Genomic DNA, 23,581 nt, shown 5'->3' with positions numbered 1-23,581 from the left:
GCCACAGCTGTGGCAACACTAGATCCTTCAACCCACCGTGCCAGACCAGGGATTGAACTTGCATCCTAGTGTTGCAGAGATGTCCCTGATCCTGTTTTGCCTCAGCAGAAATTCTGCAGAGACTCCACCTTAACATGCCCAGTAGAAGTCTGTCTGCCCAGTGCCAGCGGTCTGGTAAATGATTCCCGCGGGAGGCGTAAGGGAGAGATCTGCATGAGCTCTCTCCGAGGGCTGTGGAGGGCGTGCTGGGGGGAAGGCTGTTCCACTATAGAGGCCTCTAGTCAATCAAAGCTTGGCAGATTCTCCTAGGTTGGGTTGTGTACAAACTTCCCTGGATGTGACATCAAGCTGGATTCACTTCAGCTACCAAATGGGAGTGTAAGGTAAGTGTGTGCTCTTACTTCAGCCGACGCCCAATCTGGCAGTCGGCTGAGCAAGGATGGGCCCGATATAAACCAAAGCAGCCCACCCTTGGTGCCAAGCTGACCCCTGGGCTGGTGTGCTGTGATTTCCCAAAGGTCCTGGAGGAAGCAGGGCTCCGTGCAGTCCCGCAGGCCTCTCTGGAGAAGTGAAGTTTTCCCTCGAAGATATTTCAGCTGACTTTTGGTGGCTATGGAATCAGCAGAGGCATCTGGAGCCTAAGAAGATGTCCCTGCTCGCTCCCATCAGATAAACATCAGCTCCCGAGCTTACCAGGCTGCCAGAGGTAGGAACCCACCTGGTTGCACTGCCCAGGTCTAGCAGGCCCCAGTAAGAATTACTGACCTGGGAGCGTCGGTCCAGATGGCCGACTTCCCCGTCTCACTGGTGAGCAAGGACAAATTCACTGGGAACTCAAGCAGAAGTCTCCTTTGTAGAGTTGAGGGAAGATGGTCAATGCAGTGGAAGCAGTGTGGGTTCTGTGGAGTCAGCCAGACCCGGAGCTCAGTGCTGGCTCTGCCTCTAATAGATTGAATTAGGCTCTCTGCTTGTTTCCTCATCTCTGAAATGGTCCTAGGCAGGGGCTAGTGGAAGGGTCATCAAGATGATGCCTGTAATGCACTGAACAGGGAGCTGGAAGCCTAGTGTTTAAGTGTTGTTGGGTGTGCCCAAGCCTGTGGCATAGGGGCTGACTAGAGCTCCAGGGAGGAGCTGGACAAGAGAGAAAGGTGTGTCATGTAGCAGAGAGAACGGGCTGGTTTCACGAAGTTGGGCCTGAGCCCAGCGTGGGGCATGTGGTAGAATCCAACGGCTGCTGCTGCAGGGACAGGGGAAGCCCTGTCCAGCATCCTGAGGCCAAAGAGGCTTTTGCATGCTGCAGACCACAGGGCGTACCCCAGTGCCCAGGGGGACCTGCAGGAGGAGCAAACGGGTGGTGGCAGGGGGACAGACATGAGATAGAGTGTGGGCCAAGAGGAAGAAAGCTGGGTCGGCATGGGTTCTGCAGGGGCCCGGAGGGCCTAAGCTTGTTGGGGAGGGCTCGTGTGTTTATTGAGCCTGTATGATGTACCAAGTTCTGTGCCAGCCTGACAGGCATATTACTGTTGCATGGAATGCATGTCCCCCAGTAGAAGTGATGACACTGACTTCACAGGTTTGCCGGGGGAAAGGGGTTTTCGTGGTTCTTTTCCCAGATCAGTGAGCCCTTCAGGTCCCAGCTGAGAAATGAGCCGACACAGGGACGTCTGAAACTCCTTTATTACCCTGAGTATAACAAAAAGAACACAGCCACAGTATAAAAAAACAGCAGAGATTAGGTGCAGGTTTCCACACAAAGTATGCACCGGGGACACGTTCCTTTGAGTCTGTAGCTAGTTACTTGGAAAAAGCCAGTTATGATTGTAAAAATTTTATTATCTTTTTATATCAATAATCCCACTAAAATTATACAAAGTACATTCAATACTTAAGAGTGGCAAGGGTGGGGAGAGGAGGAGAGGAAGCCAGTTTGGCCTGGAAGCATCATCAGTCGACTCCAACAAAGGAAGCCCAGCTGGGCTGGAGGAAGTTGGGGGTGGAGGTCCGGTTGTAAAAAATAAAAATGTGGATCAGTTTAAAAAAAAAAAAAGGCCACCCACAAGGAAGCAGGGTGAACGTGCACGTTCCTGGGAAGGCGGGCAGCCCAGCCGGCATGCTGCTGCTGGGCGAGGGCTGGCGCTCAGGCGGGCTCCGAGTTGGCGGGGGGCAGGTTTTTATGCTTGAAATACTGAACAACTTGTTGGGGCAGCTCTGCCAGCACAGCTTTGGCCAGGGTCTCTTTTGCCGCCTGCAGGGTAGGGTGGAGAGGTGAGAGAGAGAGAGAGGGTATTTGAATGAAGTGGCGAGAGGGACAAACTCGAGCTGAGGGCCAGAGCTGTCAGCTCCCAGCCCAGGCCTGAGGTCCCAGCATTAGCAGTGCTTTCCTTCTTGTTATGTGTAACTCTTACCTTGAGCACTCAAGATGCCCGGGAGTAATCTTTTAGGATGCATTTGTCTGTGGGAGGTTTTGGGGAAAGAGATGGTGGAGGCGAGCCACTCAGCCTACGTAGCTGGCAGACATTTCCTGAGCACCTTCTTGGCCGGTATGAAGGGGCTGTGACTGAGTCACTGCTCGACACTCAGCCACAGGCAGGGCACCTGAGGAGCTCGGTGAGTGTCTACACAGGGTCTGGGTGGCCAGTGCCCAGCATCTCTCCTCAGGGAGTCATACTTCAAAGGAAGGAGCTGAATCAGGGCAGGCAAACCCAGAAGGTACCATGCAGAGGTGTGCGCGCCAGTGGGCACACATTGGAGTGGCCAGTTCTTACAGGGACTGACTCCTTGGGAGCCCAGCACCCTGAGACCCTTTTGGCTAAGGGAGCTGAGGCCAGGAGAGGTCAAGGAGTTGCCCAGGGCCACCCAGTGTGCCTCTGGGGCTGCTCGTGAGCCCAGCTGCCAGGGTTTCAACCAGGAAGCCAACAGACCTTGTCAGCAGACCTGAGTCACCCGCAGGCCAGAGCAGAGCCACCTCTGGAAGCAAGGTAGGCCACCAGTTCCTCCTGGAGGTGGCCATCCTAAGATGGCCTTGTTTTCCACCTGAAGTGAGGAGGCTGGAAAGCCCTCTCAGCTCTGGGCCTGTGCCCTCATCCCTCTGTCTGGCCTGTACTGCTTCCCCAGCCCAGCCTTGGATAACTCTGATTTCTGGCTCAGGGTTAGAGGGCAGCTTCTCCAGGAACCCGTCCTGGAGTCCCAGTCTGGACTGGGCACCGCTCCCCTGAGTTCCGGCAGCTTGCTGAGCAAGTGCTCACACTGCTGTCACTGTGGCCTCTGCTGGGGCAGGGCCTGGCATGGCGCCGGGCACGTGGTAAGCCCCCAGCCGGGTGTAGTCAACAGGGCTGAGGGTAGAGCAGCCTCGGACCGGGCAGGCAGTCCCGGTGCTCATCCTTGATGACTGAGGGTGGTCGTCGAGGTCCTGGAACCACCCCTCCCCAGCCCGGCCCCCACTCACGTTGCGGAATTCTCGAAAGGGCACGAACTGCACAATATCGCGGGCTGCCTCCTCCCCTGTGTGGGAGCGCAGTGTGCGGCTGTCCCCGTCCAGGAACTCCATGGCAGCGAAGTCGGCGTTACCCACACCCACGATGATGATGGACATGGGCAGCCTGGAAGCCTGCACCACGGCGTGCCGCGTCTCCTCCATGTCACTGATGACGCCGTCCGTGATGATGAGCAGGATGAAGTATTGCTGTGGGAAGGGGTCAACAGGCACTCGGCACAGCCCTCGGCCCCTGGCGAGCTTGCCCTCTGTCCTTTCCCAACCTCCCAAATCCCCTGACCCCTGGGGAGAAAGTGACTCTCCTCCCCGAGCTGTTGCCAAATCCCAGCCACCTCCCTCAGGGCCTGGCCCCTGCAGGCGCTCCTGCGCCTAAACTCTGACCTGGTCGCTCCAGTAGTCACCACCACCTGGGACTCTGGGCCACTGACTCAACTCGTGGCACCTCAGTTTCTTTATCTGCAAAGTGGGAGTTCCTGCACCTCTCAGAGAGCATGCCATTCACATGGCGGCAGCAGCCCGGGAAGCAACAGCTGTATTTCTGGCTGAATGAGGCCCTGGCTGCTGAGGAAAGGGCCTTTCGGCGGGTGGGCTCCAGGACCAGCCTCCCCGTCTCTGCTCTGCCTGCCCATAAACATCTGTGACCCTCTTCGTTCCCCCTCAGCACACCCAGCCCCGGAGACACCCTGCAGGAGCGAAGCGGGCCATCTAGGTCAGTGCTTCTGGGCCTGTGGGACTCTGCTGCCAACAAGCAGACCTGCAGGCACAGCCCAGTCACAGGGGGAAAGGGATCAGCTTTGCAGTGGGCTTTGAATTCTACAGGCTGCGCCCAAGAGCAAGTCTCAGTTTGGTGCTAGTGTGTCCCGCTTGCTAACCTTCCTTATTAACAGTGAGACGGCAGGAAGCTCAGTGCTCCAGGGACAATGGTCTCCAGGTAGACTTTGATACCACTGTGGAGCCCGCTGTATTTATTTTTATTACTCTCTATTTATGACAAGTGATCACTAACTTTTTTCTTACAGTGGGTTATATGATTTCTTTGTAAAATTATTTAAATGAAAAAAAATACTGAATAATTAGTGTAGGTGACAGGTGGCCATAGGGTAGGGCTATGGAGGTGGGGGGTGAGTGAATGAAGTTCAGGAAAGCTCCATGGGCAGGAGCTCTACAATTCCAAGCTGCCTGAGACCTCATTTTCAACTTGGCTCTGTCCTTGGTACCCTGGCACCTTGGGGGGAACTGTGTTTTCCTCATCCATAAATGAAGAGAAAAGCCCTTGTGGCCCTAATATTCTCTGTTTGGGGCTTTGGCCTTCTAGTCTGACCCTTCTGATTCTCAGGAGAGGAAATAGGGACTCGGACTAGTCAAGGTCATGAAGCTAAAAAGGGCAGAAGCAAGCCAGCATTTGGCCACCTTCTCACCCAACAAAAGCTGTCTGCTCCCTGGGAAATGTACAGAGACTGTAAGTTCAGCCATCTACGATGCCTTGCTGTTTTGCCTGACGGCTAAGCACAACCCTGGAAAAGAAGGATGAACCACATGGAGGTACCGACCCCATCATCCTAACCCCCAAAACCCCTATAGGAATAATCCAATTCCTCCTGCACTGTGCCTTTAAGAGACAAAGCACTTAGCTGGGAATGGATACCTGTTGCTATGGAGATGGCAGCCTGAATCCCTGCAGTGGAGGGCTGCTGCTACCAGCCCCTGTGTCTGGGGTTGGGGGGCACCTTATAAGCACACAGACCCTTGTCCCCTCACAGCCCTCCATCATCCCGGCACCCCATCGCTAAGTGACCCTCTAGCCCCAGTTCCATCCTACCAAAAACTGTCCAGGGCAATATTTCTGGGGGCACTAAGCTGGCAGGAAGGAAGGCAATGAGAGGCCTGGAGGTGAGGACAGAAAAGAATGCTTGGCCTTGGGCCACCGGCCTCACCACTCAGCAGGTGGAACTGGTCTCCAAGCCCCTTCCAGCTCAGACAGCGGTGTGCCATTCTCCTCCCCACATGGCCCTCTTGCCTCTCCCCTTACAACCAGCCACGTACTAACATTAGGTGACTTGGAGCACGCACGCCTGGGTCTCTCTCAGCCCTGCAGCCTTCTTCCCCAGGGAGGTGAGTGAAGCGAGGACCTGGGTTCCTGCAGAGCTGCAGGCACCAACTGATGAGGTGAGGAAGTCTGTGCTAACACACAGTCACGGTCACCACATGCTCCCTGTCACCCTCACATGGGGATTCCCCTTTTAGAGATGGGGAGACAGAGAGGTTCACTGACCTGCAAGAACTCATAGCCAGGAGTTACTGCTATGGTGCAGTGGGTTAAGAATCTGACTGCAGTGGTTCAGGTCACTGTGGAGGCATGGGTTTGATCCCTGGCCCAGTGCAGTGGGTTAAAGGATCCAGTGCTACTGCAGCTGCAGTGTAGGTCTGGGCTATGGCTCGGATTCACTCCCTGGCCCAGGAATTTCCATATGCCGCAGAGGCACCCATTTAAAAAGAGAGAAAAAGGACTCACAGCCAGGGAGTGGCGTAGTCCAGATAGAAACCCAAGCCTGGCTAATGCCAGAAATGGGGCTCTTTCCACAGTGGCATCAATGACCAGTAGTTGTGGCAGGGAGAAGCTTTCTGCCCTCTCCCCAGCAGCCCAGTGTCAGAAGGCTTTGGGTGTCCAGGCAGCCCAGGCAGGAACAGAGAGGCATGGCACTGGACCTTAACCCTCACTCCTACGTGCCAGCTCACCACCATGCCACTCTCCTGTGCCTGGCCTTAGCTTCTGCGCAGCTGGACCTGCGCGGGAAGCAGCCTGGACCAGCCTTGGCATTGAAAGTACAGCTGACAATCCTGCGCTTCACGCCCATCCCAGGCGAAAAGAGTTTAGCCAGGAGCCCAGGGGCCCATGATCCCATCCCCAAGCCAGATCAGATGGAGGGGCGGGGGCTGTGCAAGGGGCAAAGGAAGGGTAGAATCGGCAGGTGGAGGTGGAAGGGCTCTGCTGTCCCCGCAGACAGTCCTGAGCTAGCTATCCCAAGCTTTCCCCACTCTGTCCCTTTCCTGGTTTACTTCCTTCTGCCTGGTGTACCCTCCCGGGCCACAGCTCAGACCTGAGCGCCTCCTCGTCCATCCCAAGCCAATGTGAGGGCTCGTCCCAGCCCCCGGCTCTGCTTCCACTGCCAGTGATCAACCCTTGTGTGTGTGTGGGGGGGGGGGCCCTCTGGACACGCCTCTCCCCCTGTACCCTGAGAGCAACTCAGGGCAGCCCCTCCCCTTGTACCTTCCTCATCACACGGCCTGGCACCCTGTCATGCTCCACCAACACAGCTAATCGCTGTCAGGTCGAACCCCAAACCCAAATTCCCCATACATTTCAAGGATGGAGTATCTCTTCCTTTTCCCCAGAGGTTCTTCTAGAGCCCTAAATAGCCACTTCCTCTAACACATTCAACATGCAATTTGATTTATAAGAAATTAACTTGACCACAACAGTTCCAGGCAGAGTCCAGGGAAGCTACACTCATTCCTGGCTTATTTTTGAGAAGTTGGCTGCTCAGGGGCCTGGGGAGTAGGGGAGAATTCCTAAGGTAATGACTGCTTCCCAGCTCCCCCTCCACTAAGACACTAGTTACTCAGGAGGCCAATGAGCAATGGGCCATAGATGGGAAGGCCCAGGTCATACAGGTCAGAGCAGAAGGAAGGATGAGGCCCTACAACAGGAGGCCCCTGGTCCCACCCAAACCTCTCAATACCTTTCAGTGACTCCTCACTGGCTTCGAAGGGATCTGTGGGAGTTGGCCTAACTTTTCCACCTCATCTGCCCCTTCTCCCACACCTCTTCCTTCAGGTCCATCACACACCATGCCTCCATGCCTTTGCCTGTGCTCTTCCCTCTGCCTGGGACAAACATGCACACACACACCAGCTTCATGAGACTGACTCTTAAGCTCTCCAAGTCTCAGCTCCGACGTCACTTTTCCGGGAAGCCTACCCTGAGCCCTCCGAGTTAGGTACCATCTTTATAATCGTGTACTTCCATCATCACAGGTTAATCAGCTGGCATCACAGCTGCTGCTTCCTGGCCTGACTCCCCACCAGACCACAGGCCCTAGAAGGGCAGAGGCCATGGCCGCTGCAGCATGGTCTCCCCAGTGCTGCACAGAAACATACTCTGTGGAGATGACCTGTGAGAATGAACGGGAGAGCATGGGCCTGCCTAGAGATGCTTCCACCACCTGCTCTTCATTTGCTGTTCGTAGGTGGGCATGCATGTGCCGGGGACAGGGAGGGTGAAGCCACACCAAGTGTTTCCCAAAAGCGTCAGGTAATCTACAAATTATTTCCTTTTGGTTTGGACCTCAGTGTGCTCGGCATCACCAAATGCCAGCCCAAGAGGTGTCCTCAGAAGATTCACCTGCCCACTGTGTGCCTATTGTGTGCCAGGCGCTATGCTGAGCAATTCCAATCTGGCTGAATCCTCGCAATGCTATTAGGCTAGAACTGTTCCATCATCCCCACCATAAAGGTGAGAAAACTTAAGTTCAGAGAACTTAAGCAACCAGTTCTGGGTCACACAGCCAGGGAGGAGAGCTGGGGTTTGAACCAGGTCGATGGGCCTCCAGAGCTTGAGGCTGAACCATCAGGCAGTCCCACCTTCAGGGCACAATGAGATGTGGGATGGAGTAAAGGTGGGAGGTAGAGAAGCAGCTGTAGCTTCTTGGACATCAGAGGGGGAGGAGCCAAAAGAGGCCCCTGGCCTGCCTCCTGCAGCCCAGAGATGCTGGCCCAAGGTCACACGGCTGGGGTGGGTGACTCCTCCAGGGTAAGAAAGCCAGGGGAAGGCTGCCTTCTCAGGCTGGGGGGACCTGGTCATGATGAAAGTGCCTGGGGTATCGCAAGGATTAGGACTGGTCAAGATTAGAACTTGCTCAGAGAAAAAGCCAAGTTCTTCCCTCTGGGGTGTGGGCGCAGGCCTCGCGCTGTTGGCCAGCACACAAAGACACACTGCTCGCAGTCCCTGGGGCCCAAGCCCCCCCCCCCCCGCCCCAACCAAGGATCCAGCAGGCATAGGGCCCTTCTCCCCAGGACCTCATTTCCTGGCAGCCCTGCCCTAGCTTGGCAGGTGAAAGAGCCCTGGGGGAACAATGGGCTTCATTCCAGCTCCGCCCCATATTTTTTCCCTTAACCAAGAATGCAGGTCTTTCTGTCATGCCTTTGAAAGCTGGTTCAGCAGAGTAAGAGGCTGGGCAGGACTGCGGCCTGGCTGGCAGCAGACGTCCAAAAGGTATGCAAGCTGAGGGGCTGCCTGGCCCTCTACCCTCTCCAGCCAGTTATAGCCCTGTGCCCCAGGAATTCTGAAAAAGCAGCTCCCAGGTCCCCCGAGTTGTTGTCCCATTCAGGGGGGCCTTACTTCTCCCATTTCATAAAGGAAATAGGCTCAGAGCAGGAAGAGACTTGTTGCAGGCTCTCAGCTGCCACCACCAAGGCCAGGACTAGAGCAAGTCATGTTCCCTAAAGCAGAAACGACCAGGGCCACCTTCCTTTGAGCCGGTATCACACACCTCCTGTATGTCCCCGGCGTCTGCCGTTCCCTCTGCCCGGGGGGCTCTTTCTAGGACCCCCTGCAGCCTGTCCTTTCTCAGCCTCAGGTTGTTGGATGCCAGCTGTTGTGTTATCTCATTGAATCCTAACCCCACCCCCTCGAAGTAGGGCCTATTGGTATTCCCAACGCACCAGCGAAGAAACTGAGGCTCAGGGAGGTTAGGTGGTTAACCCAGGTCACACAGTGAGGAAAGGGCTGGAGCTGGATTCAAACCCTCATGGGCTGACCCCCAAGGCCCCTTCTCTACAGGCCCTCTGCTGCCTCCCAAACACTCAGACTAGGTGCTGCGTCCTCTCCTCTCTCATCACGTCCCCTCTTTCAGCTTTGCCGCTGGTTCCAGGAAGCCAACCTCCCACCTACACAGTGACCAAGCAGGCATCTCCCTCCTCGGGGCAGTCCCGCTGGGACCAGGTTCCTTTCCCTTCGGGTGAAGCCCTGGCTAAGTCGCCTCCTCCCAGCTCTTTGCGCAGTGCATAGCTCACAGCGGGGCCCACACAACAGAGGCTTTAATCTATCCATTCCCGGAGCACAAGCTCCTGCCGGCAAGTGAATCAGACAACACACAGCCTGGCCCCGTGGGGCTGAGACTCCAGTGGGGAGACACACGATGCACAAAACTCGCAGAGTATGTGAAGGAGATGGTGCCGCTGTCATCAGAGTCAGGACGGGGGTAAACCAAGCTTCAGGGGGGTAGTCAAGGAAGGCAGCGGGGGGTGGCATTCGAGGGGCCAGTGAGGGATGGCTGGAAGCCGTCAGGCAAAGAGAGTAGATGACAGGGCAAAGGCTCTGTGGGGGGGACAAGCTTGATGTCTTTGAGGGACAGGAACAGGCCGGTGCTGGAATAGTCATCAGTGAAGGATGGGGTGCAGGGCTGGAGGGTAGAAGGCAGGGAGTGGCAGGACCTGCTGTGTGCAGACGAAAGGACCCCCCCAGCAGGAGAATGAGTAACAGGGGCAAGAAGGCGGAGAGGCAGCTGTGGTGTCCCGTGACAGCTGACAGTGGCCATGGCTATGGGGAAGTCTGCGAATTCAGGCAAGTATTTCAAAGGCAGAGTGGGAAAGGCAATGAGGAAGGGACTTTAGCAGGAACCCTTTCTTTTCAGAGGAGGAGCCTGGAGAGGGGCGGGGGCTGTGGCCATGTCCCAGGGCCCTGGTCAGGAGCCACGTTTCAGTCGCTGTGCAGGTCCCACTGCCCCAGGGCTAGGTACTGGATTCTCAGCCTTGGCCCAGCCTACTTGTGGCAGCAGCCCTGGCACAGTGGGAGGAGAACACCACTCATGTTGCAGGTCCTGGTGGATGGCAGGGGAGGAGGGCAAAGGTGACCCTTTGTAACCCCAACACGGCCTGCAGCTGGAGGGTGGGGGAGGGACAGGACCAAGGATGCAGATGCCCAGGACAGCCCTTTGCCATATATTCCAGATGTCACACAGCTGCCCTGGCAGCTTTAGGCCGGGCTAAGCCTTATCACTGAATGCCAGACCCCGGCCAGACAGTTCCAAAGCCCTCAGCATGAGGTTGGAGTGGCTCTAATGGGAACCAGGTGGCCCAGCTGGTCAGCTTTAAGGCTGTCTGCTGGTTTCCCTCTGCCCTGGGAGACCATTCCCATTAATCACAGCCCTATTTCCTACTCAGCACAAGTGAATGAACAGAATCGCTGCATCTTCCCCAAGCCTGCGCCCCAGGAAGCCAGACCCACCGAGTTGAGCTCGCTCCAAGCCCCTTAGCATACCTGCAGGTAAATCCAGGTGCAGAGAGGCAGGGTTTACCCAGGATTTTAGAACGGGGGCGGGGGCATGAGACCCAGCTCACAAGCCCCCTGGGTGGGCGCGGTAGGAAAGACAGATCTCTGACTGGCCAGGAGGGCCGAGCCTGTGCCAGCCCTATCTTGATACGTCCACGCCAGTGGTCCACTTACCGTGGCTGTCTTCTGCTGTGTGGCCTGGGCCGCAAACCGCGCCACATGGTTGATGATAGGAGAGAAATTGGTGGGACCGTAGAAGCGGATGTGGGGCAGGCAAGCCGAGTATGCCTGGGCGATGCCGTCCACGCCTGCCTCGGGGAGAAGACTCTAGATCAGCCGGGTCCTCCCTGACCCTGCACCTGCCTCTGTCCCAACTGCTGACCACCCTGAAGCGCCAGCCATGGCCAGTCTGGGCCCTGTGAGACTGGAAGGTCTCAGAGGGCAGGGCCAGGGTGATATAAAAAGCCCTGAACGTGGAGTCTGACCTGAATTCTAATCCCACCTTTGCCACTTCTTAGCAGGGTTGTAGGGGCACTGAGATGCCTACACATCCCTGCGCACAGTAGGAGCTCTATACAGCCATCATCATAAGCCTAAGAATGGCCCCCTGCCCTGTGGTCCTGTCCCAGAGCCCTCTGGCCAAGGATGAGGTTGACCAATCTGACTTGGATAAAACGTCTCTACAGACCTGCTCCAAACCGCTCAGACCCCAGCAGGACAGAGCTTCTGAGTCACAGTATCGTCCCCAAATTGGCTACTTGAAGCATTTCCCTTGCAAGTACAAACCTGACCCAGCTTCAGAACTACCCAGGAAAGGCAGATGCCACACCCAAAGCAAGTCCTAGGCTAAAAGGTCTCATGGTAGTAAGGACCACCCTCCATCCACCTGGAGCCCCTTCTCCTTCACTTTTTTTTTTTTTTTTCTTTTGGTCTGTCTTTTTAGGGCCATTCCTAGGCTAGGGGTTGACTTAGAGCTGCAGCTTCCAGCCTACACCACAGCCACAGCAACATGGGATCCAAACTGCATCCGTGACCTATGCTGAAGCTCACAACAAAGCCAGATCCTTAACTCACTGAGCGAGTGCTGGGGATAGAACCCACATCCTCATGGATACTAGCCAGGTTCGTAACCTCCTGAGCCACACCGGGAACTCCTTCACTAGTTCTTAACTGACTCTGGGAGGCTCAGAAATCCTCAGGGCAGGGGCAGGGTGAGCACAGACTTCACACGGGCTGCCTGCCCCTCCCCCTGCCCCAGGCCACGCTCCATCCTGGGGTGCCAAGGCCCTGTGGGGAAGCTGGGGCAAGACAGGGCTGGGCCCTCCCAGCGGGGGATTGGGAAGGAGGTGAGAGGCCATTAAGTGTGCAGTGTGCTGCCTTCACCTCCTCCGCATCTGCACAAGGCTTCCTGTCAACACTCCCCCAGTTTTCATCTGATCACCCGAGCAGGTATCGGAGCTCACTGGGCAGGCGAAGAGGCAAAGGCCCCGCGGGGTGCAGTGATCCCACCAAGGTCACACAGCCAGGAAAGGGCAGCAGCTGGCCTTGAATCCAGGGCCACCTGACCCCGAACTGCGGTTCCTCCCCACCTGTCTTCGCTGAGGGGAAGGGCAGGGGGCAAAAGGACAGAAGCCTGTGATCCTCCCACCTTCGCCCCAGGGAGCTGGCCAGTCCTGGCGTAAACTCAGGGCAGATGACACTCACCTGAGCAGAAGGGGTTGGTAGGGTTGAAGTTGATGGCAAACTCATGGGAGACCTGAAATGCAGAAAATACAATGAGCTGGCAGCCTCCTGGCGCTACACCGGGACCCAGGCGCACCCCGGGCCAGGCCAAGGCTCCTCTGAAGGAAGCTGGCTCTTTGCTGCCCCACCCAGGTCAAGGCTATTGATACCCCTGCATCTGCTTTCACCTCTGCGGGGTCTCACAGAGGGGCCCAACCACCCCATTTCCATGAGAGAGGAACCTGAGATCTTTCTGCATCACCCACCTCTTCTAGGGGTCAGGGCTGTCTATGCCTCCTTGCCCCACAGAGTCCCTGCAGAGGGCAGGGACACCACCTGAGGGTGGCGGGTTCAAGGAGCAGTTGGAGAGCCCCTTTGTACCCGCTATCAGTGGTGGGGCTCTAACTTCTTAGGGCCCATCTTACTAATAAGCACGAGTGCTTGGGAGGGAGCCCACTTTATGCCAGCGAGCCAGACTGGGACTCAGCTGCCAACCCGCTCAGAGCGGGACTGGGGGATTGGGAAGCATAAGGGGGCTGGAGCGGCGGGGGAAACATCAAAAGCGGACCCCCCACCCTCCCGGATGCTGCAGCCCGCACACAACCGGAGCACCGAGGGACCCATAACCAGACGCCATTTGGGGCTTCAGGTCAGACTGTAGTGGCCGCAGGAGCTGGGGCCTCGGACGAGGCTGGAGCTCAGATGGGGGACCTCCCTCCCCGGCTGCCTCACAGCCACCATCCACGCTCAGCCCCTGCCCCGGGAGCTGTGTGCCACAGCCCCCCGTGTTCAGCACAGTGCAGGCCTCCCCTCACTCCCTCCTCACAATCCAAAGGAGAAAGGCCTGCAATTACCCCATTTTTCAGATGTGAAACTGAGACAGAGAATGGCCTAGAATGTTCTCACACTCTCCCATTTACTGAAGGGGAAAGCTGGGACTAAAACTGAAGTCAGGCTGCCTCCTGAGCTCGCAACACCTGAACCCGTGTTCAGGAGGTGTCCTGCTCCCGAGGACTTTGAGGAGGAGGGTGAAGTGGTGCCCCTCCCCCCTCAGCCACGGGAGGAGCGCTTCAGTCCCGGCACAAACAATCCCAGACGGGCCCCTCGGCTCCAAGACGTGACCACGGGGGTGCTGGAAGGCCCTACCACATCCAACGTCCGCATTTGACAAGTAAACAAACTGAGGCTCAGAGAGGGGAAGCCCGCAGAACAGGCCTGAGACCCAGGCCCCTCAAGCCAGGTAAAGGGGTTTGGACCCGGGCCTTGAGGAGCCCCTCTGGGCCATGAGGGGAAGGGCTCAGCAGCGGAGTCCTCGGCACTGCCTTGTGCCGGGGAGCCGAGGAGAGGACCCCTCCCCATCGAGGGGAATAGGCTTCTCTGTTCTTTGTTCCCTCAGCCCTAAGTGCCTGCCGTGGAGCCACTCCCTATGTCCCTCGTGGGCCCTGTTCCTGCCCTGGGGCCCTCTGCACCCTGTCCCGATTCTGGGCTCCAGGTATGGGGGCTGGAGGTCCTTGTTGCCATGGAAACCTCCTGAGCCTCTACAGAGATTAAGGAGGGGGCTTGTACAAAGGGGGCTGAGAGAGGAAAGTGGTTGCCAGGGAAACAGGCCTCCCTTGGGCCGATTTCCTGCAAAATCAGATTTCAGGAGATTTTAGAGACCAAGGGGGAAAAGCCCCCTCCTGATAGAGATGGATTAATATTCTGCTTTCTCGACCAAATTCTTCATTCCCCGCTCTTTCTTTCTCTTTTTTGATGGTCAGGTGGGTGGAGGCTGTGAGAGGTCACCATTCATTCGCCCAGGAGGCCTCTCAGCTCACCCACTCCACCCAGCAGCTCCATTTCCCAGGTGGAAAAACTGAGGTTCAGAGAGGGCCCAGGTCACACAAGTGAGCCACCACAGAACCAGGACCCGATCTGGGGGACAAGACTTCATGCTGCTGGAGGCAGCCCTGCCCCCTCCCACACTTGCTGCCCTGCTTTGCCTAAGAAATGCCAACAAACATGACAAGCTTCCTGGAGGCCACCCCAAGCCGATTAGGGGCCCCTGGGGACTGGCCGCCACAGATCTTTGTCCTGGGCCCCCCTGCCGCCTTCTGACAATGGTCTCTTTCACCCTGCTTGGCCAGGCCCCACCCACCCGAGGTCAGTAAGTTCCTTAAGATGCTGTTCCCTCTGGTCCTAGGAGCGGCAGGGCGGTGGGTAGGGGGGAAGAGAGAGCTGCAGGGATGTCAGAGTGACCAGCTGAGCCTCGGTTTCCCCATCTGCAGAGGGAGGAACGTTATAAACTGGGCCCTTCCCGCCCAGAGCTTTGCGCAGATCATCCTCTGCCTGATCCCTCTCTGACTCATTTTGAAGGGCCAATGCTTCCCGAGTCCCTCAGCCCCGACCTGGGACGGGGGTCCTCCTGGGGCTCGCCCAGCCCGGGCCCAGGGAGGAACAGGTCCCAAGGGCAGGCAGTCCTATCACACACTCCTTCGAGCCCCTTCCAACTTCCCACACTCAGCAAAGCAACACTCCTGTCTGCTCAGGCCACTGGGCCCCAGCTGTACTGTCAACAGTCATGTACTGCCCAGCGCGTGTGCCAGGCACTAGGGCACGGCGAGAAGGAGACCTAGTGCCCTCCCTGAGCACTGAGCCGTGGAGGGAGACAAAATGCAAACCAACACATCCAGAGTGACCACAAAGTTTTTGAGGACAGGGCCGGGCATGCTCACTCAGGGACGTCCTCCCAGTGGGAGTGGTCCCCTGCTTCAGAGCGGCTGACTTGGCTCAGGGAAGTCAGCGAGGGGGCAAAAGGCCAGGGGAAGACTGCACGCAAAGGGCCCGAGGTGGGAGCGACCTGAAGCAGGTTCACGTGGCAGGGCGAGGTCAGCTAGAGCCTAAGGCAAAGTAGGGGTGGGGCGGGGCCAGGCCTGGCAGGCTTCACTAAGACAGGAAGGGGACGCGGGATGGAGCATCTGCTCTCGCCAAGCTTCCCTCTGGCCTCCCTCCTGGCAGCACCGGGCACTCCAGCCTGACCAGGCCCCAGACTCCCCAAAGCTGCCCCGTGACATTTCCAACAAGGCTTCTGTGCAAGAAAACATTTCATTCAGCCAGAGTCCTCTGAAAGCTGCCTGGTGTCCTAGCAACGGGCTCCTGCTGGGCCTGGCCGCACCAGCTCACCCTGCCTCCAGTGGCATCACCGTGTCTGCCCAGAGGCACAGCTCTGGTCCCACAGGATGCTGCTCCATCCCATATGATGGCCAGCAGGCCACAGAGCTGCTCCCTGAAATTCTCGGTGAAAATCATCCTCCCCTGAGAGGGTGGGAGGGGAATGCTCACTCTGAGAACAGCAGCATGCGGTACAGCAGGGCAGACAAGAGGGGGCGCTGGCTGAGACAGACCTGCAGCTTTAGGAGCCCTCTGTGCCCCCACCCCCAGGCTTCTCATCAGAGAGCTAGCAGATTCTGAGAACAGACTCGCGAGGCCACCTGCCCAGTCGGAATCCAGGCTCCCTGTTATGAACGTGACCTTGGGCAAGTCATTGAGCCTCCATGTTTTCACCTGTAAGGGACATCGCCCCTTCTTTCCAGCTTGCCCCTCCATCACCCCAGCCAGATCCCACTCAGCAGTCAAAAATGCCAACAGCACGCCACGTAGGCCCACCACACTGTTCGCTGCAGGGCTGGCTCCCCACCTCCCTGCCACCTCTCTCTCTCTCTCTCCATCCTGCCCACCTTCTCTCGGTTCCTCCAACTCACCCTGCCCCTGCCTCCCAGGCTTCACACAGGCTGTCCTCCCGGCCCTGAACACTCCATTGCCGCCTCAAGCCCCTCTGCAAACTCCCATTTTCCCTTCCCCTCTTGGAGACCTCATCTCCTCCAGGTACCTGATGCCCTAGGCCAGGTTAGGGCTCTGCTCTGGGAAGCGCTGCCCCAGCTCGGCACAGATGTCACTGCCTGTCTTTAGAGTTGCCAGACAGAGTAGAGGACATCCAGTGACATCTGGCTTTTAGGTAAACAATGGATAATTCTTCAGTATAAGTATTCCCAGGCAGTACTTAGGACACACTTAAACATGGGTATCCTGTATTTTTATTTGCCAAATCTGGCATCTTCCCTTCCGACCTGGGTACCAGGAGGCAGATGTCATAACTTGTTCCTTGGTCTAGCCCCACTGCCTGCATGACGTTCAGGCTGAGAAATGAGTGTAAACGCAGGAAGGCAGGGCAGCTGGGCCCCAGCCCGACCTTTCAAAAGCACATCCTGGCGACGCCATGCACACAAATCCCATCTCAGCAGAAGGAAACAGTCTGGCGTCACTTACCTTCCAGTCTGGGGGTAACTGCGCCCCAAAGCCCAAAGCTGGAAACATCTTGTCACTAATCAGAGAGAGGAGACAGAACACTGTGAGACAACCAGACAGCGGCCTCATCTGCCCACACTCACCCTCCCAACCCCCACCCAAGGCTGGGCCACTCTGCCTTGCCCACCTCCATGGACAAAAGGAAAAAACTTATCACCTCAAGAAAGAGCTCTGTTTGAATGATCCACTGCACTAACCCACCTCTGGGTACCTGGTGAATAAGACGCTTGACCCCCAGCTACACCTACGGCAGACATTGCTCATCAACTACAGCACTTTTAACCAGTGCGCCTGAGTACAGCTTCTAAATCCTTCTCAAACTGGGACCTTGTCAACCATTAAACCACAGTCATGTTGTGAGTGAAATGTATTGGCTGTCTCTCTTTTTTTTTTTGCTTGATACAAAGGGCAGTTGAATGTATATGTACTATTGTCATTATTGAAGTGTAGTTGACTTACAATGTTCTGTCAGTTTCTGCTGTTGTACTGGCTGTCTCTTGACCTCCCTTTTATGGCTGAGAAAAATACTCCTAAAATGAGAACACTGGACTGACACTCAAGATCCTTCATCATCTAGCCCTAGAGCCTAGTTTTATCTTGGCCTGCCCTCCCCTGTTCCCCACTCCCCCAGCCCTGGCCACCGGCTACTCACTCTTCACCAAACATACAGGGCATCCTCACGCTGCAACTTCAATCCTGTTGCACCCTTTCTTGAAATACCTCTCCCCAATCTGTTCCCTGTGGTGAACTCCTATTCATCCTCTAAGGCCCAATTCAAATGGTCCCTTCTCTCTGTGGGTTTTCCTGAGACCCCAGAATGCCTCTCTCTTTGGTGCTCCTATAGCTCCTGCCTCACAGATAAAATGCTCTTGCAACTCCAGGGATTTCATCCCTGTCTTCCTCCTGGAGTGGAAACTCCCTGAGGGCAGGGACCGTGTCTCACGAGCTCATTCATTCGACATGTATTTATTGAAGAATCCTCTGGCTGTGGACAAACTGTCAGGGGCTGGGACAGAAGCAGGGAGACCAGTGAGGTGGCTTCGGAAATGCTGTGGGCAGGAGGCCATGGTGGCCATGGTGGCTCAAACGGGCCAGCAGCAGTGAGGGTGGGAGGAGAGGCTGGATTCAAGCATATGCTTCGAGAGGATTCCCTGAAGGAATGATGAGGGAGATGAGGCAAAGAAAGGAGGTGAAGGGTTTTTGGAGTGGTGGTGCCTCTCCCTGGGATGGGGAAGAGGGCGAGAGGGATAGGAGTGGGCCGGGTGTCCAGTTCCATCTGAATGCCCGTGAGAAGGCTCAGCCAAGGGGTTGAGTGGCCAGCTGGATGCAAGGCTCTCTGGAGTGGCAAGAGCAGGCTCCTCCACCTGACCAAGCAGGTGGGAACTCCCGCCTCCCTTGCTCTGCAGGCTGTACCTCTCTTAATGTGGCCTGGGATCACAGCCACCCCTTAGGAGTCAGGAGCTGGTCCGCAGGCTGCCTCTCTCAAGGCCAAGTACACACAGGATTCCTGGGTCTGCTCTTGCTCCTGTCAGATCTCTGAGACCTGCTCCTTTCTCCCCAGCTCCCCATGTGTTGGCCTCCTGGTCAGTCCACCCTCTGACCAGGAGGTCCCAACAAGCACCATCTGTGACAATGATGCCACAACCCTCAAGTGACTTCTGGACCCTCCAAGGCCCTCTCGACTTCGCATCTGACCCATCCTGGCAGGGGCCACACTCTCTGTACAGCTCTTCTTCACTGACTGGCCACTGCGCCCTGAACCCAAAGATCTCCAGGAAGCTCGGTCATGGGAAGAGGACCCGCACGGGCTGGCTGTTACTCTGAAGATCCCAAGAGGAGTGGGACTTCTAAGCCATTAGGTGGCAGCTATAGGAATCAAATGTTTGGGTTCCAGTTCCCCAATCTGTGAGCCATTGGATAAATTCTCTATCCACACCCTAGGCCTGTATTTCCCCAGCTCTAATGGCAGAGGCTGCAGCTATAGCAAACAAGTTTCATTTTCTATCCTGACTCATTTTCTTATTGGTTGCTTGGTGTACTGTGTGGAGAAGGGTCTCAGTGTGGATCTGGGCTCAATAGGTAAGAGATCAGCAGTTGATTAGCAATGTCTGCCAAGGGTATAGGAAGGGGCATTAACTCCATGTTCTGGCCACTCCTAGATTTGACGATCTCTGGGTCCCTTTTAGCCTTGACAAGCTGAGCTTCCTAGGATGGATGGAGCCCAAGCTTACCTGTCATAGTCCTGAATGATTTGTCCAACAGCCCAGATGGCCGACAAATACTCGTTGGTGCCCATGGGGTTGATATAGTGCAAAGAGGAGGGATCAAGGGGATTTCCATTGGAGGCTGTGAAGTCTATGCCAACCTGCAGAGCGGGGAAAGGGCCAACCGGTGTAGCCAGAGACCTCAGCTCCCTAACTCACACCCAAGGAACAGAGAGAGGCTGATGGGACATGGGAAGCCCTCTCATCCCCCAGTCCTGACCCGCCCTCCCATGAGATAGTCTGAAACCTATAAACTATTACTCCTTCAGCTCTAATGCTGTCTGTGGCTCCCTACTGTCCACGTATAACATCTGTTTTGCCCAGATATGATATAAAGTTAACTTAGAGCCCCAAATTCCTTTTCTCCCCCACTGTCCCTACCCACACCCTCATCTGCTCCCACTTCCAAGCCTTCATTCATGAGGGTCTCTCAACCTGAAGAGCCAGGTCTAATTTTCCTCCAATTTTCAGACCCAACTCAGAAGCCACTGCCCCACTGAAGCTGTCCCAGACACCTGACGCTCACGTGAAGCCATCGCCCCACTGCCCCATCTAGCAAAGGGCACCAGGACCTGGGCTGCCTGGCTGGGCAGTGGCCCCCTTCCCAGTCAGACTGGTGCTCACTGCAGGAAGACACCAGGCCCGGGAGCCAGGTCCAGGGCTGGGCAAAGAGACCGGGGGTGAGAGGTGGGCAGGATACCACGCTCCACCTGCTCCTCAGCCCCAAGGTAATTCTAGCCTCTGCAGGGCAGCACAGAGGAGCGGGGAAGGCTTAGGAGAGGGCCCCAGGGGATGACACGGCCACCTGAGGACTTGGTCAGGATGGAGGGATCCCTGCAGAGGCACAGTTTGGAGTCTAACACACAGGAGGTGCTCAGTGTCACTTTCTGGGTGAACACACACACACACACACACACACACACACACACAGGAGGAATAGTAGGGTCTGGCTTCTCTGCAAGGGATTGGGGGTGGGGGTGGGGCGTAATGGTGACCAGTGGGGTGAGCGGTCAAGGCCAATCCCCTGCCTCCTTGCAGTCCTGCAGCTGCCTTCCAGCCCCCATGGGATCCAGAAGTGGTGGCAGAGAGCTGGGAGGCAGGCAAAGTATGGGGCCCCAGCAGCTTCTCCCCTGGGCCTGAGGCTTCCCTTCGGGGGAGGTTCAGGACAAGTCTGTGGAGCACACGCTCCAGGCCACAGGCAGAGTGACAATTCATTTTCCAATGAATATTCACTGAGCACCTGCCCCGTGCCAGGCACTGAGTGATGCACTGAGGGCGGGGGAAACAAAACAATGGGATACTCACAGTTGCTCGGGGGACAGGGGTGAGCGAGAAATACTTAAGAAAATGTCAAAAGTGGCAATTGCCCTGAAGATAATAAACCAGGAGAAATGACAGAGGTGACCCCTATGTCACAGCCCCCAGGATGGCAGGGCAGCAGCTGCGAGAAGATTCTGGGAAAGAGCATCCCAGGAGCAGAGAATAGCAGATGCAAAGCCTGACGACAGAGCAGAGCCTGGTGTGCTGGTGGGACAGCGAGGATCAGTGCAGACTGAGCCGAGGGAGCAAGGAGGGGGCAGCAGATGAGGCAGGGAGGGAAGCGGGGAGAAACTGGGCTTTTTTCCATCTGAAGAAGTGTAGCCAGTGGCAGTCAAGACTGGGCAGCCAGGCTGATGGCAGCTAAACCCTGACTCAGGCCCATCCACCTCTACCCTCTCTTCTGGGCCACGTTCACCTTGCCCTGGGGATGTCCTTCCTGAAATCTGTCCCCAGTCCCTCCTGCGGCTGCTGTGGCCCAGGCCCTTAGGGAGGCTCCATACTGGGGTGGGGAGGTGGGGGCGGGGTGAGCCTTACCGTGAACATGAGCTGGCAGCCTCCCAGGATGTAGTCCAGGAAGGAGTAGTCCCGGTTTATCTGGAAGGAATCAGAGGGGTCAGCGGGCCCCCGCCCTGTGCCCGAGGGCAGGTGCCCTCCCGTGGCCACGCTCTCACAAACGACCTCAGAGGAGACGTTGCTCGGTGCCCTGACAGGGGTCAAGGAGACCATAAAAGGCAGACAGACCCGATCTGATTACAACACAAACCAAATCTCTCTATAACAAAACACTCGGAGCAACAGTTCCCAAAAGGTGGGACACACACACACACACACACACACACACACACAGGCACAGGCACACGCACGTGCCACAGGGTCCAGTGTCAATCATGCCTGCCAATTATAGGACAGAGAAAGCCTCAATTTGTCACCATTTGGTCCTTGAGCCTCTGCAGCCCTGACTGACCTTGACTTTGAACAGAGAGGGGCCAGGCCTCGGGCTCAAGGCCTTCTGCTGGAAATTAATAAAGCCGCTAAAACACTGGATGGTCTTTGCCTCCTTTTGGCAAAGGCTATTGGCCTTCCAGTTTGGGCAGTAGAAGGGCTCCTTTCAAAATGAATGTGTTTAAGTCAAAAAGGACACCAAGGGATTTCCCGTCGTGGCTCAGGGGTAATGAACCCAACTAGTATCCATGAGGATGTAGGTTCGATCCCTGGCCTTGCTCAGTGGATTAAGGATCTCGCGTTGCTGTGGCTGAGTGTAGGCCGGCAGCAACAGCTCTGATTAGACCCCTAGCCTGGGAACCTCCATATGCTGCAGGTTAGGCCCTAAGAAGCAAAAGCAAAAACAAAAATGAGGAGCCGGCATTGCCATGAGCTATGGTGTAGGTCTCAGACACGGCTCAGACCCCACATGGCTGTGGCTGTGGCTGTGGCTGTGGCTGTGGCATAGACCAGCAGCTGTGGCTCCAATTAGACCCCTAGCCTGGGAACTTCCATTTACCTCAGATGTGGCCCTAAAAAGCAAAAAGACACCAAAATGGGAGGAGACGGGGCTGATTACAAAAAATAATAAGGCAGGAGCCACCAATTATGAAGGGGGATGTTACACAAGTTTCAGAAATAAGGGTCGGAAATTGTGAAGCTGTGACCTGGCACCTTAACTTTCCCCAGGGCACCCCTGCGTTGCAACCTCACTGAAGTGAATGCTCACGTAAATTCTAGTCTCCAGATGAGGAAAGTGAGGCCTGGGGACGGCCAGCAGGTAGAGAGCGTGCCAGGACTTGGAACCTTCGGGCCAGGGTTCTTCCAACCCAGGCCTGGGCTGCCTTCCTTAACATCTGGCAGATAAGGAGCCACCAGATATCCAGGGGGCCTGGCCCCTGACCTCAGTCTGGCCCCTGCTGGGGCAACCCCACTGTCCTCCTGGGCCTCCGTGGCCCCAGTTACACCACAGAAGTCACAGGTACCTGAGCCCTTCCTGATGTCACTTGCCAGAGGACAGGGCTCCCCAGCCTGACGGCCCCTGCCCCTCTGATGCTGAACATGCAGTGGGCACAGCCTGGGAAGCAGCAACTGCCCACCGTCACCTTCCAACTAGGAGACCCTGGGAGGTCATCTCAGCACCCCACCCCCGCCTTCCACGCAGGAATGGGATGAGACGAACCCTGTACATGCTTCAACTTGCAGCATCCCCTCTGTACAGATGAGGAGACAGGGGCCCGGAGAGATTAAGCTCAGAAGGTCACGGAGCTGGCATGTGGCACAACTGGGATTTGAACCAGCCCTTGCTGGCTCCATACCCGATGCTCAGCCTGTCCCTCCTGCAGCGATACCTCCCTGTGGGACCGCAATCCTGGCCCCTGCCCTGGGCCCACGCGCGCAGGCTCACCTTGCAGGAACGCAGGATAATGATGCCGGAGTTTTTATAGTTCTTCTTCTTCCTCTGCTTCTTGGGGTTGATACACTCAAACTCCCGCTTGGCCACACCGGAGGAGAAAAAGAAGCTAAACTTGGGGCTTCCATGGGGACTGACCCTCCCCTGGGCCCCAGAGTCTACCCCGCAGCGCTGACCCAGGGGGCAGCACGCCTCCTCCAGGAAGCCTTCCCAGAAATGGTTCCTGCCACCTTGGGCTCATGCCAAGCTACACCTGCCCCGAGTAAGAAGACGTGTACCTGCTCTCCATCCCCAGACAACTCATTGGCGTCACGTCTACTGTGGCCCAGGGCCCAGCTCCTCAGTTACGTGGACAGCTCCTGAGTGCTCACTACGACCAGGCACTTTACCTGTATAATCTCATCTAATTCCCACTCTACTCTTCTGCCTCCGCTTGACAGAGAGGAAAACTGAGGCCCGGGGAGATGGGACGTCTTGCTCAGAGACGCGAGGCAGAGAGATGGGCTCTGAGCCCCAGTCTGCCTGATTCAAAAGCTGGAGCCCCTTCCCCATCCCCTGCTGAGGTCTTGGGGGTCACACACTTGCATACATCTCACCGGGACGCCGTCACGAGCCTCACACATCTGTGACACCGAGGTCTGGAACTCGCCAATGAAGTCATGGCCCCCGTCATTGTCATAGTCATAGCACATAACCTGCAGAGGGTCCAGCGA

The 23,581-nt window shown here is 56.5% G+C and overlaps 1 protein-coding gene across 1 annotated transcript in view; it reads right to left on the bottom strand.

The window, feature by feature from the left end:
* Positions 1,660–23,581, bottom strand: part of CPNE2 (copine 2) — a 49,317-nt gene continuing 27,395 nt past the window's right edge. The window contains exons 8-16 of the mRNA XM_021093901.1: positions 23,465–23,563; positions 22,863–22,949; positions 21,008–21,067; positions 19,121–19,254; positions 16,851–16,905; positions 12,528–12,579; positions 10,998–11,131; positions 3,446–3,682; positions 1,660–2,245 (exon numbers count right to left, since the gene is read on the bottom strand). Of these exons, the coding sequence (XP_020949560.1) occupies positions 2,138–2,245; positions 3,446–3,682; positions 10,998–11,131; positions 12,528–12,579; positions 16,851–16,905; positions 19,121–19,254; positions 21,008–21,067; positions 22,863–22,949; positions 23,465–23,563 (966 nt within the window). The 3' untranslated portion in view covers positions 1,660–2,137. The remainder of the gene's footprint in view (positions 2,246–3,445; positions 3,683–10,997; positions 11,132–12,527; positions 12,580–16,850; positions 16,906–19,120; positions 19,255–21,007; positions 21,068–22,862; positions 22,950–23,464; positions 23,564–23,581) is intronic.

This window comes from Sus scrofa, chromosome 6 (genome assembly GCF_000003025.6).
Source record: "Sus scrofa isolate TJ Tabasco breed Duroc chromosome 6, Sscrofa11.1, whole genome shotgun sequence".
NCBI lineage: Eukaryota > Metazoa > Chordata > Mammalia > Artiodactyla > Suidae > Sus > Sus scrofa.
This window is presented reverse-complemented; position numbering and strand designations above follow the sequence as displayed.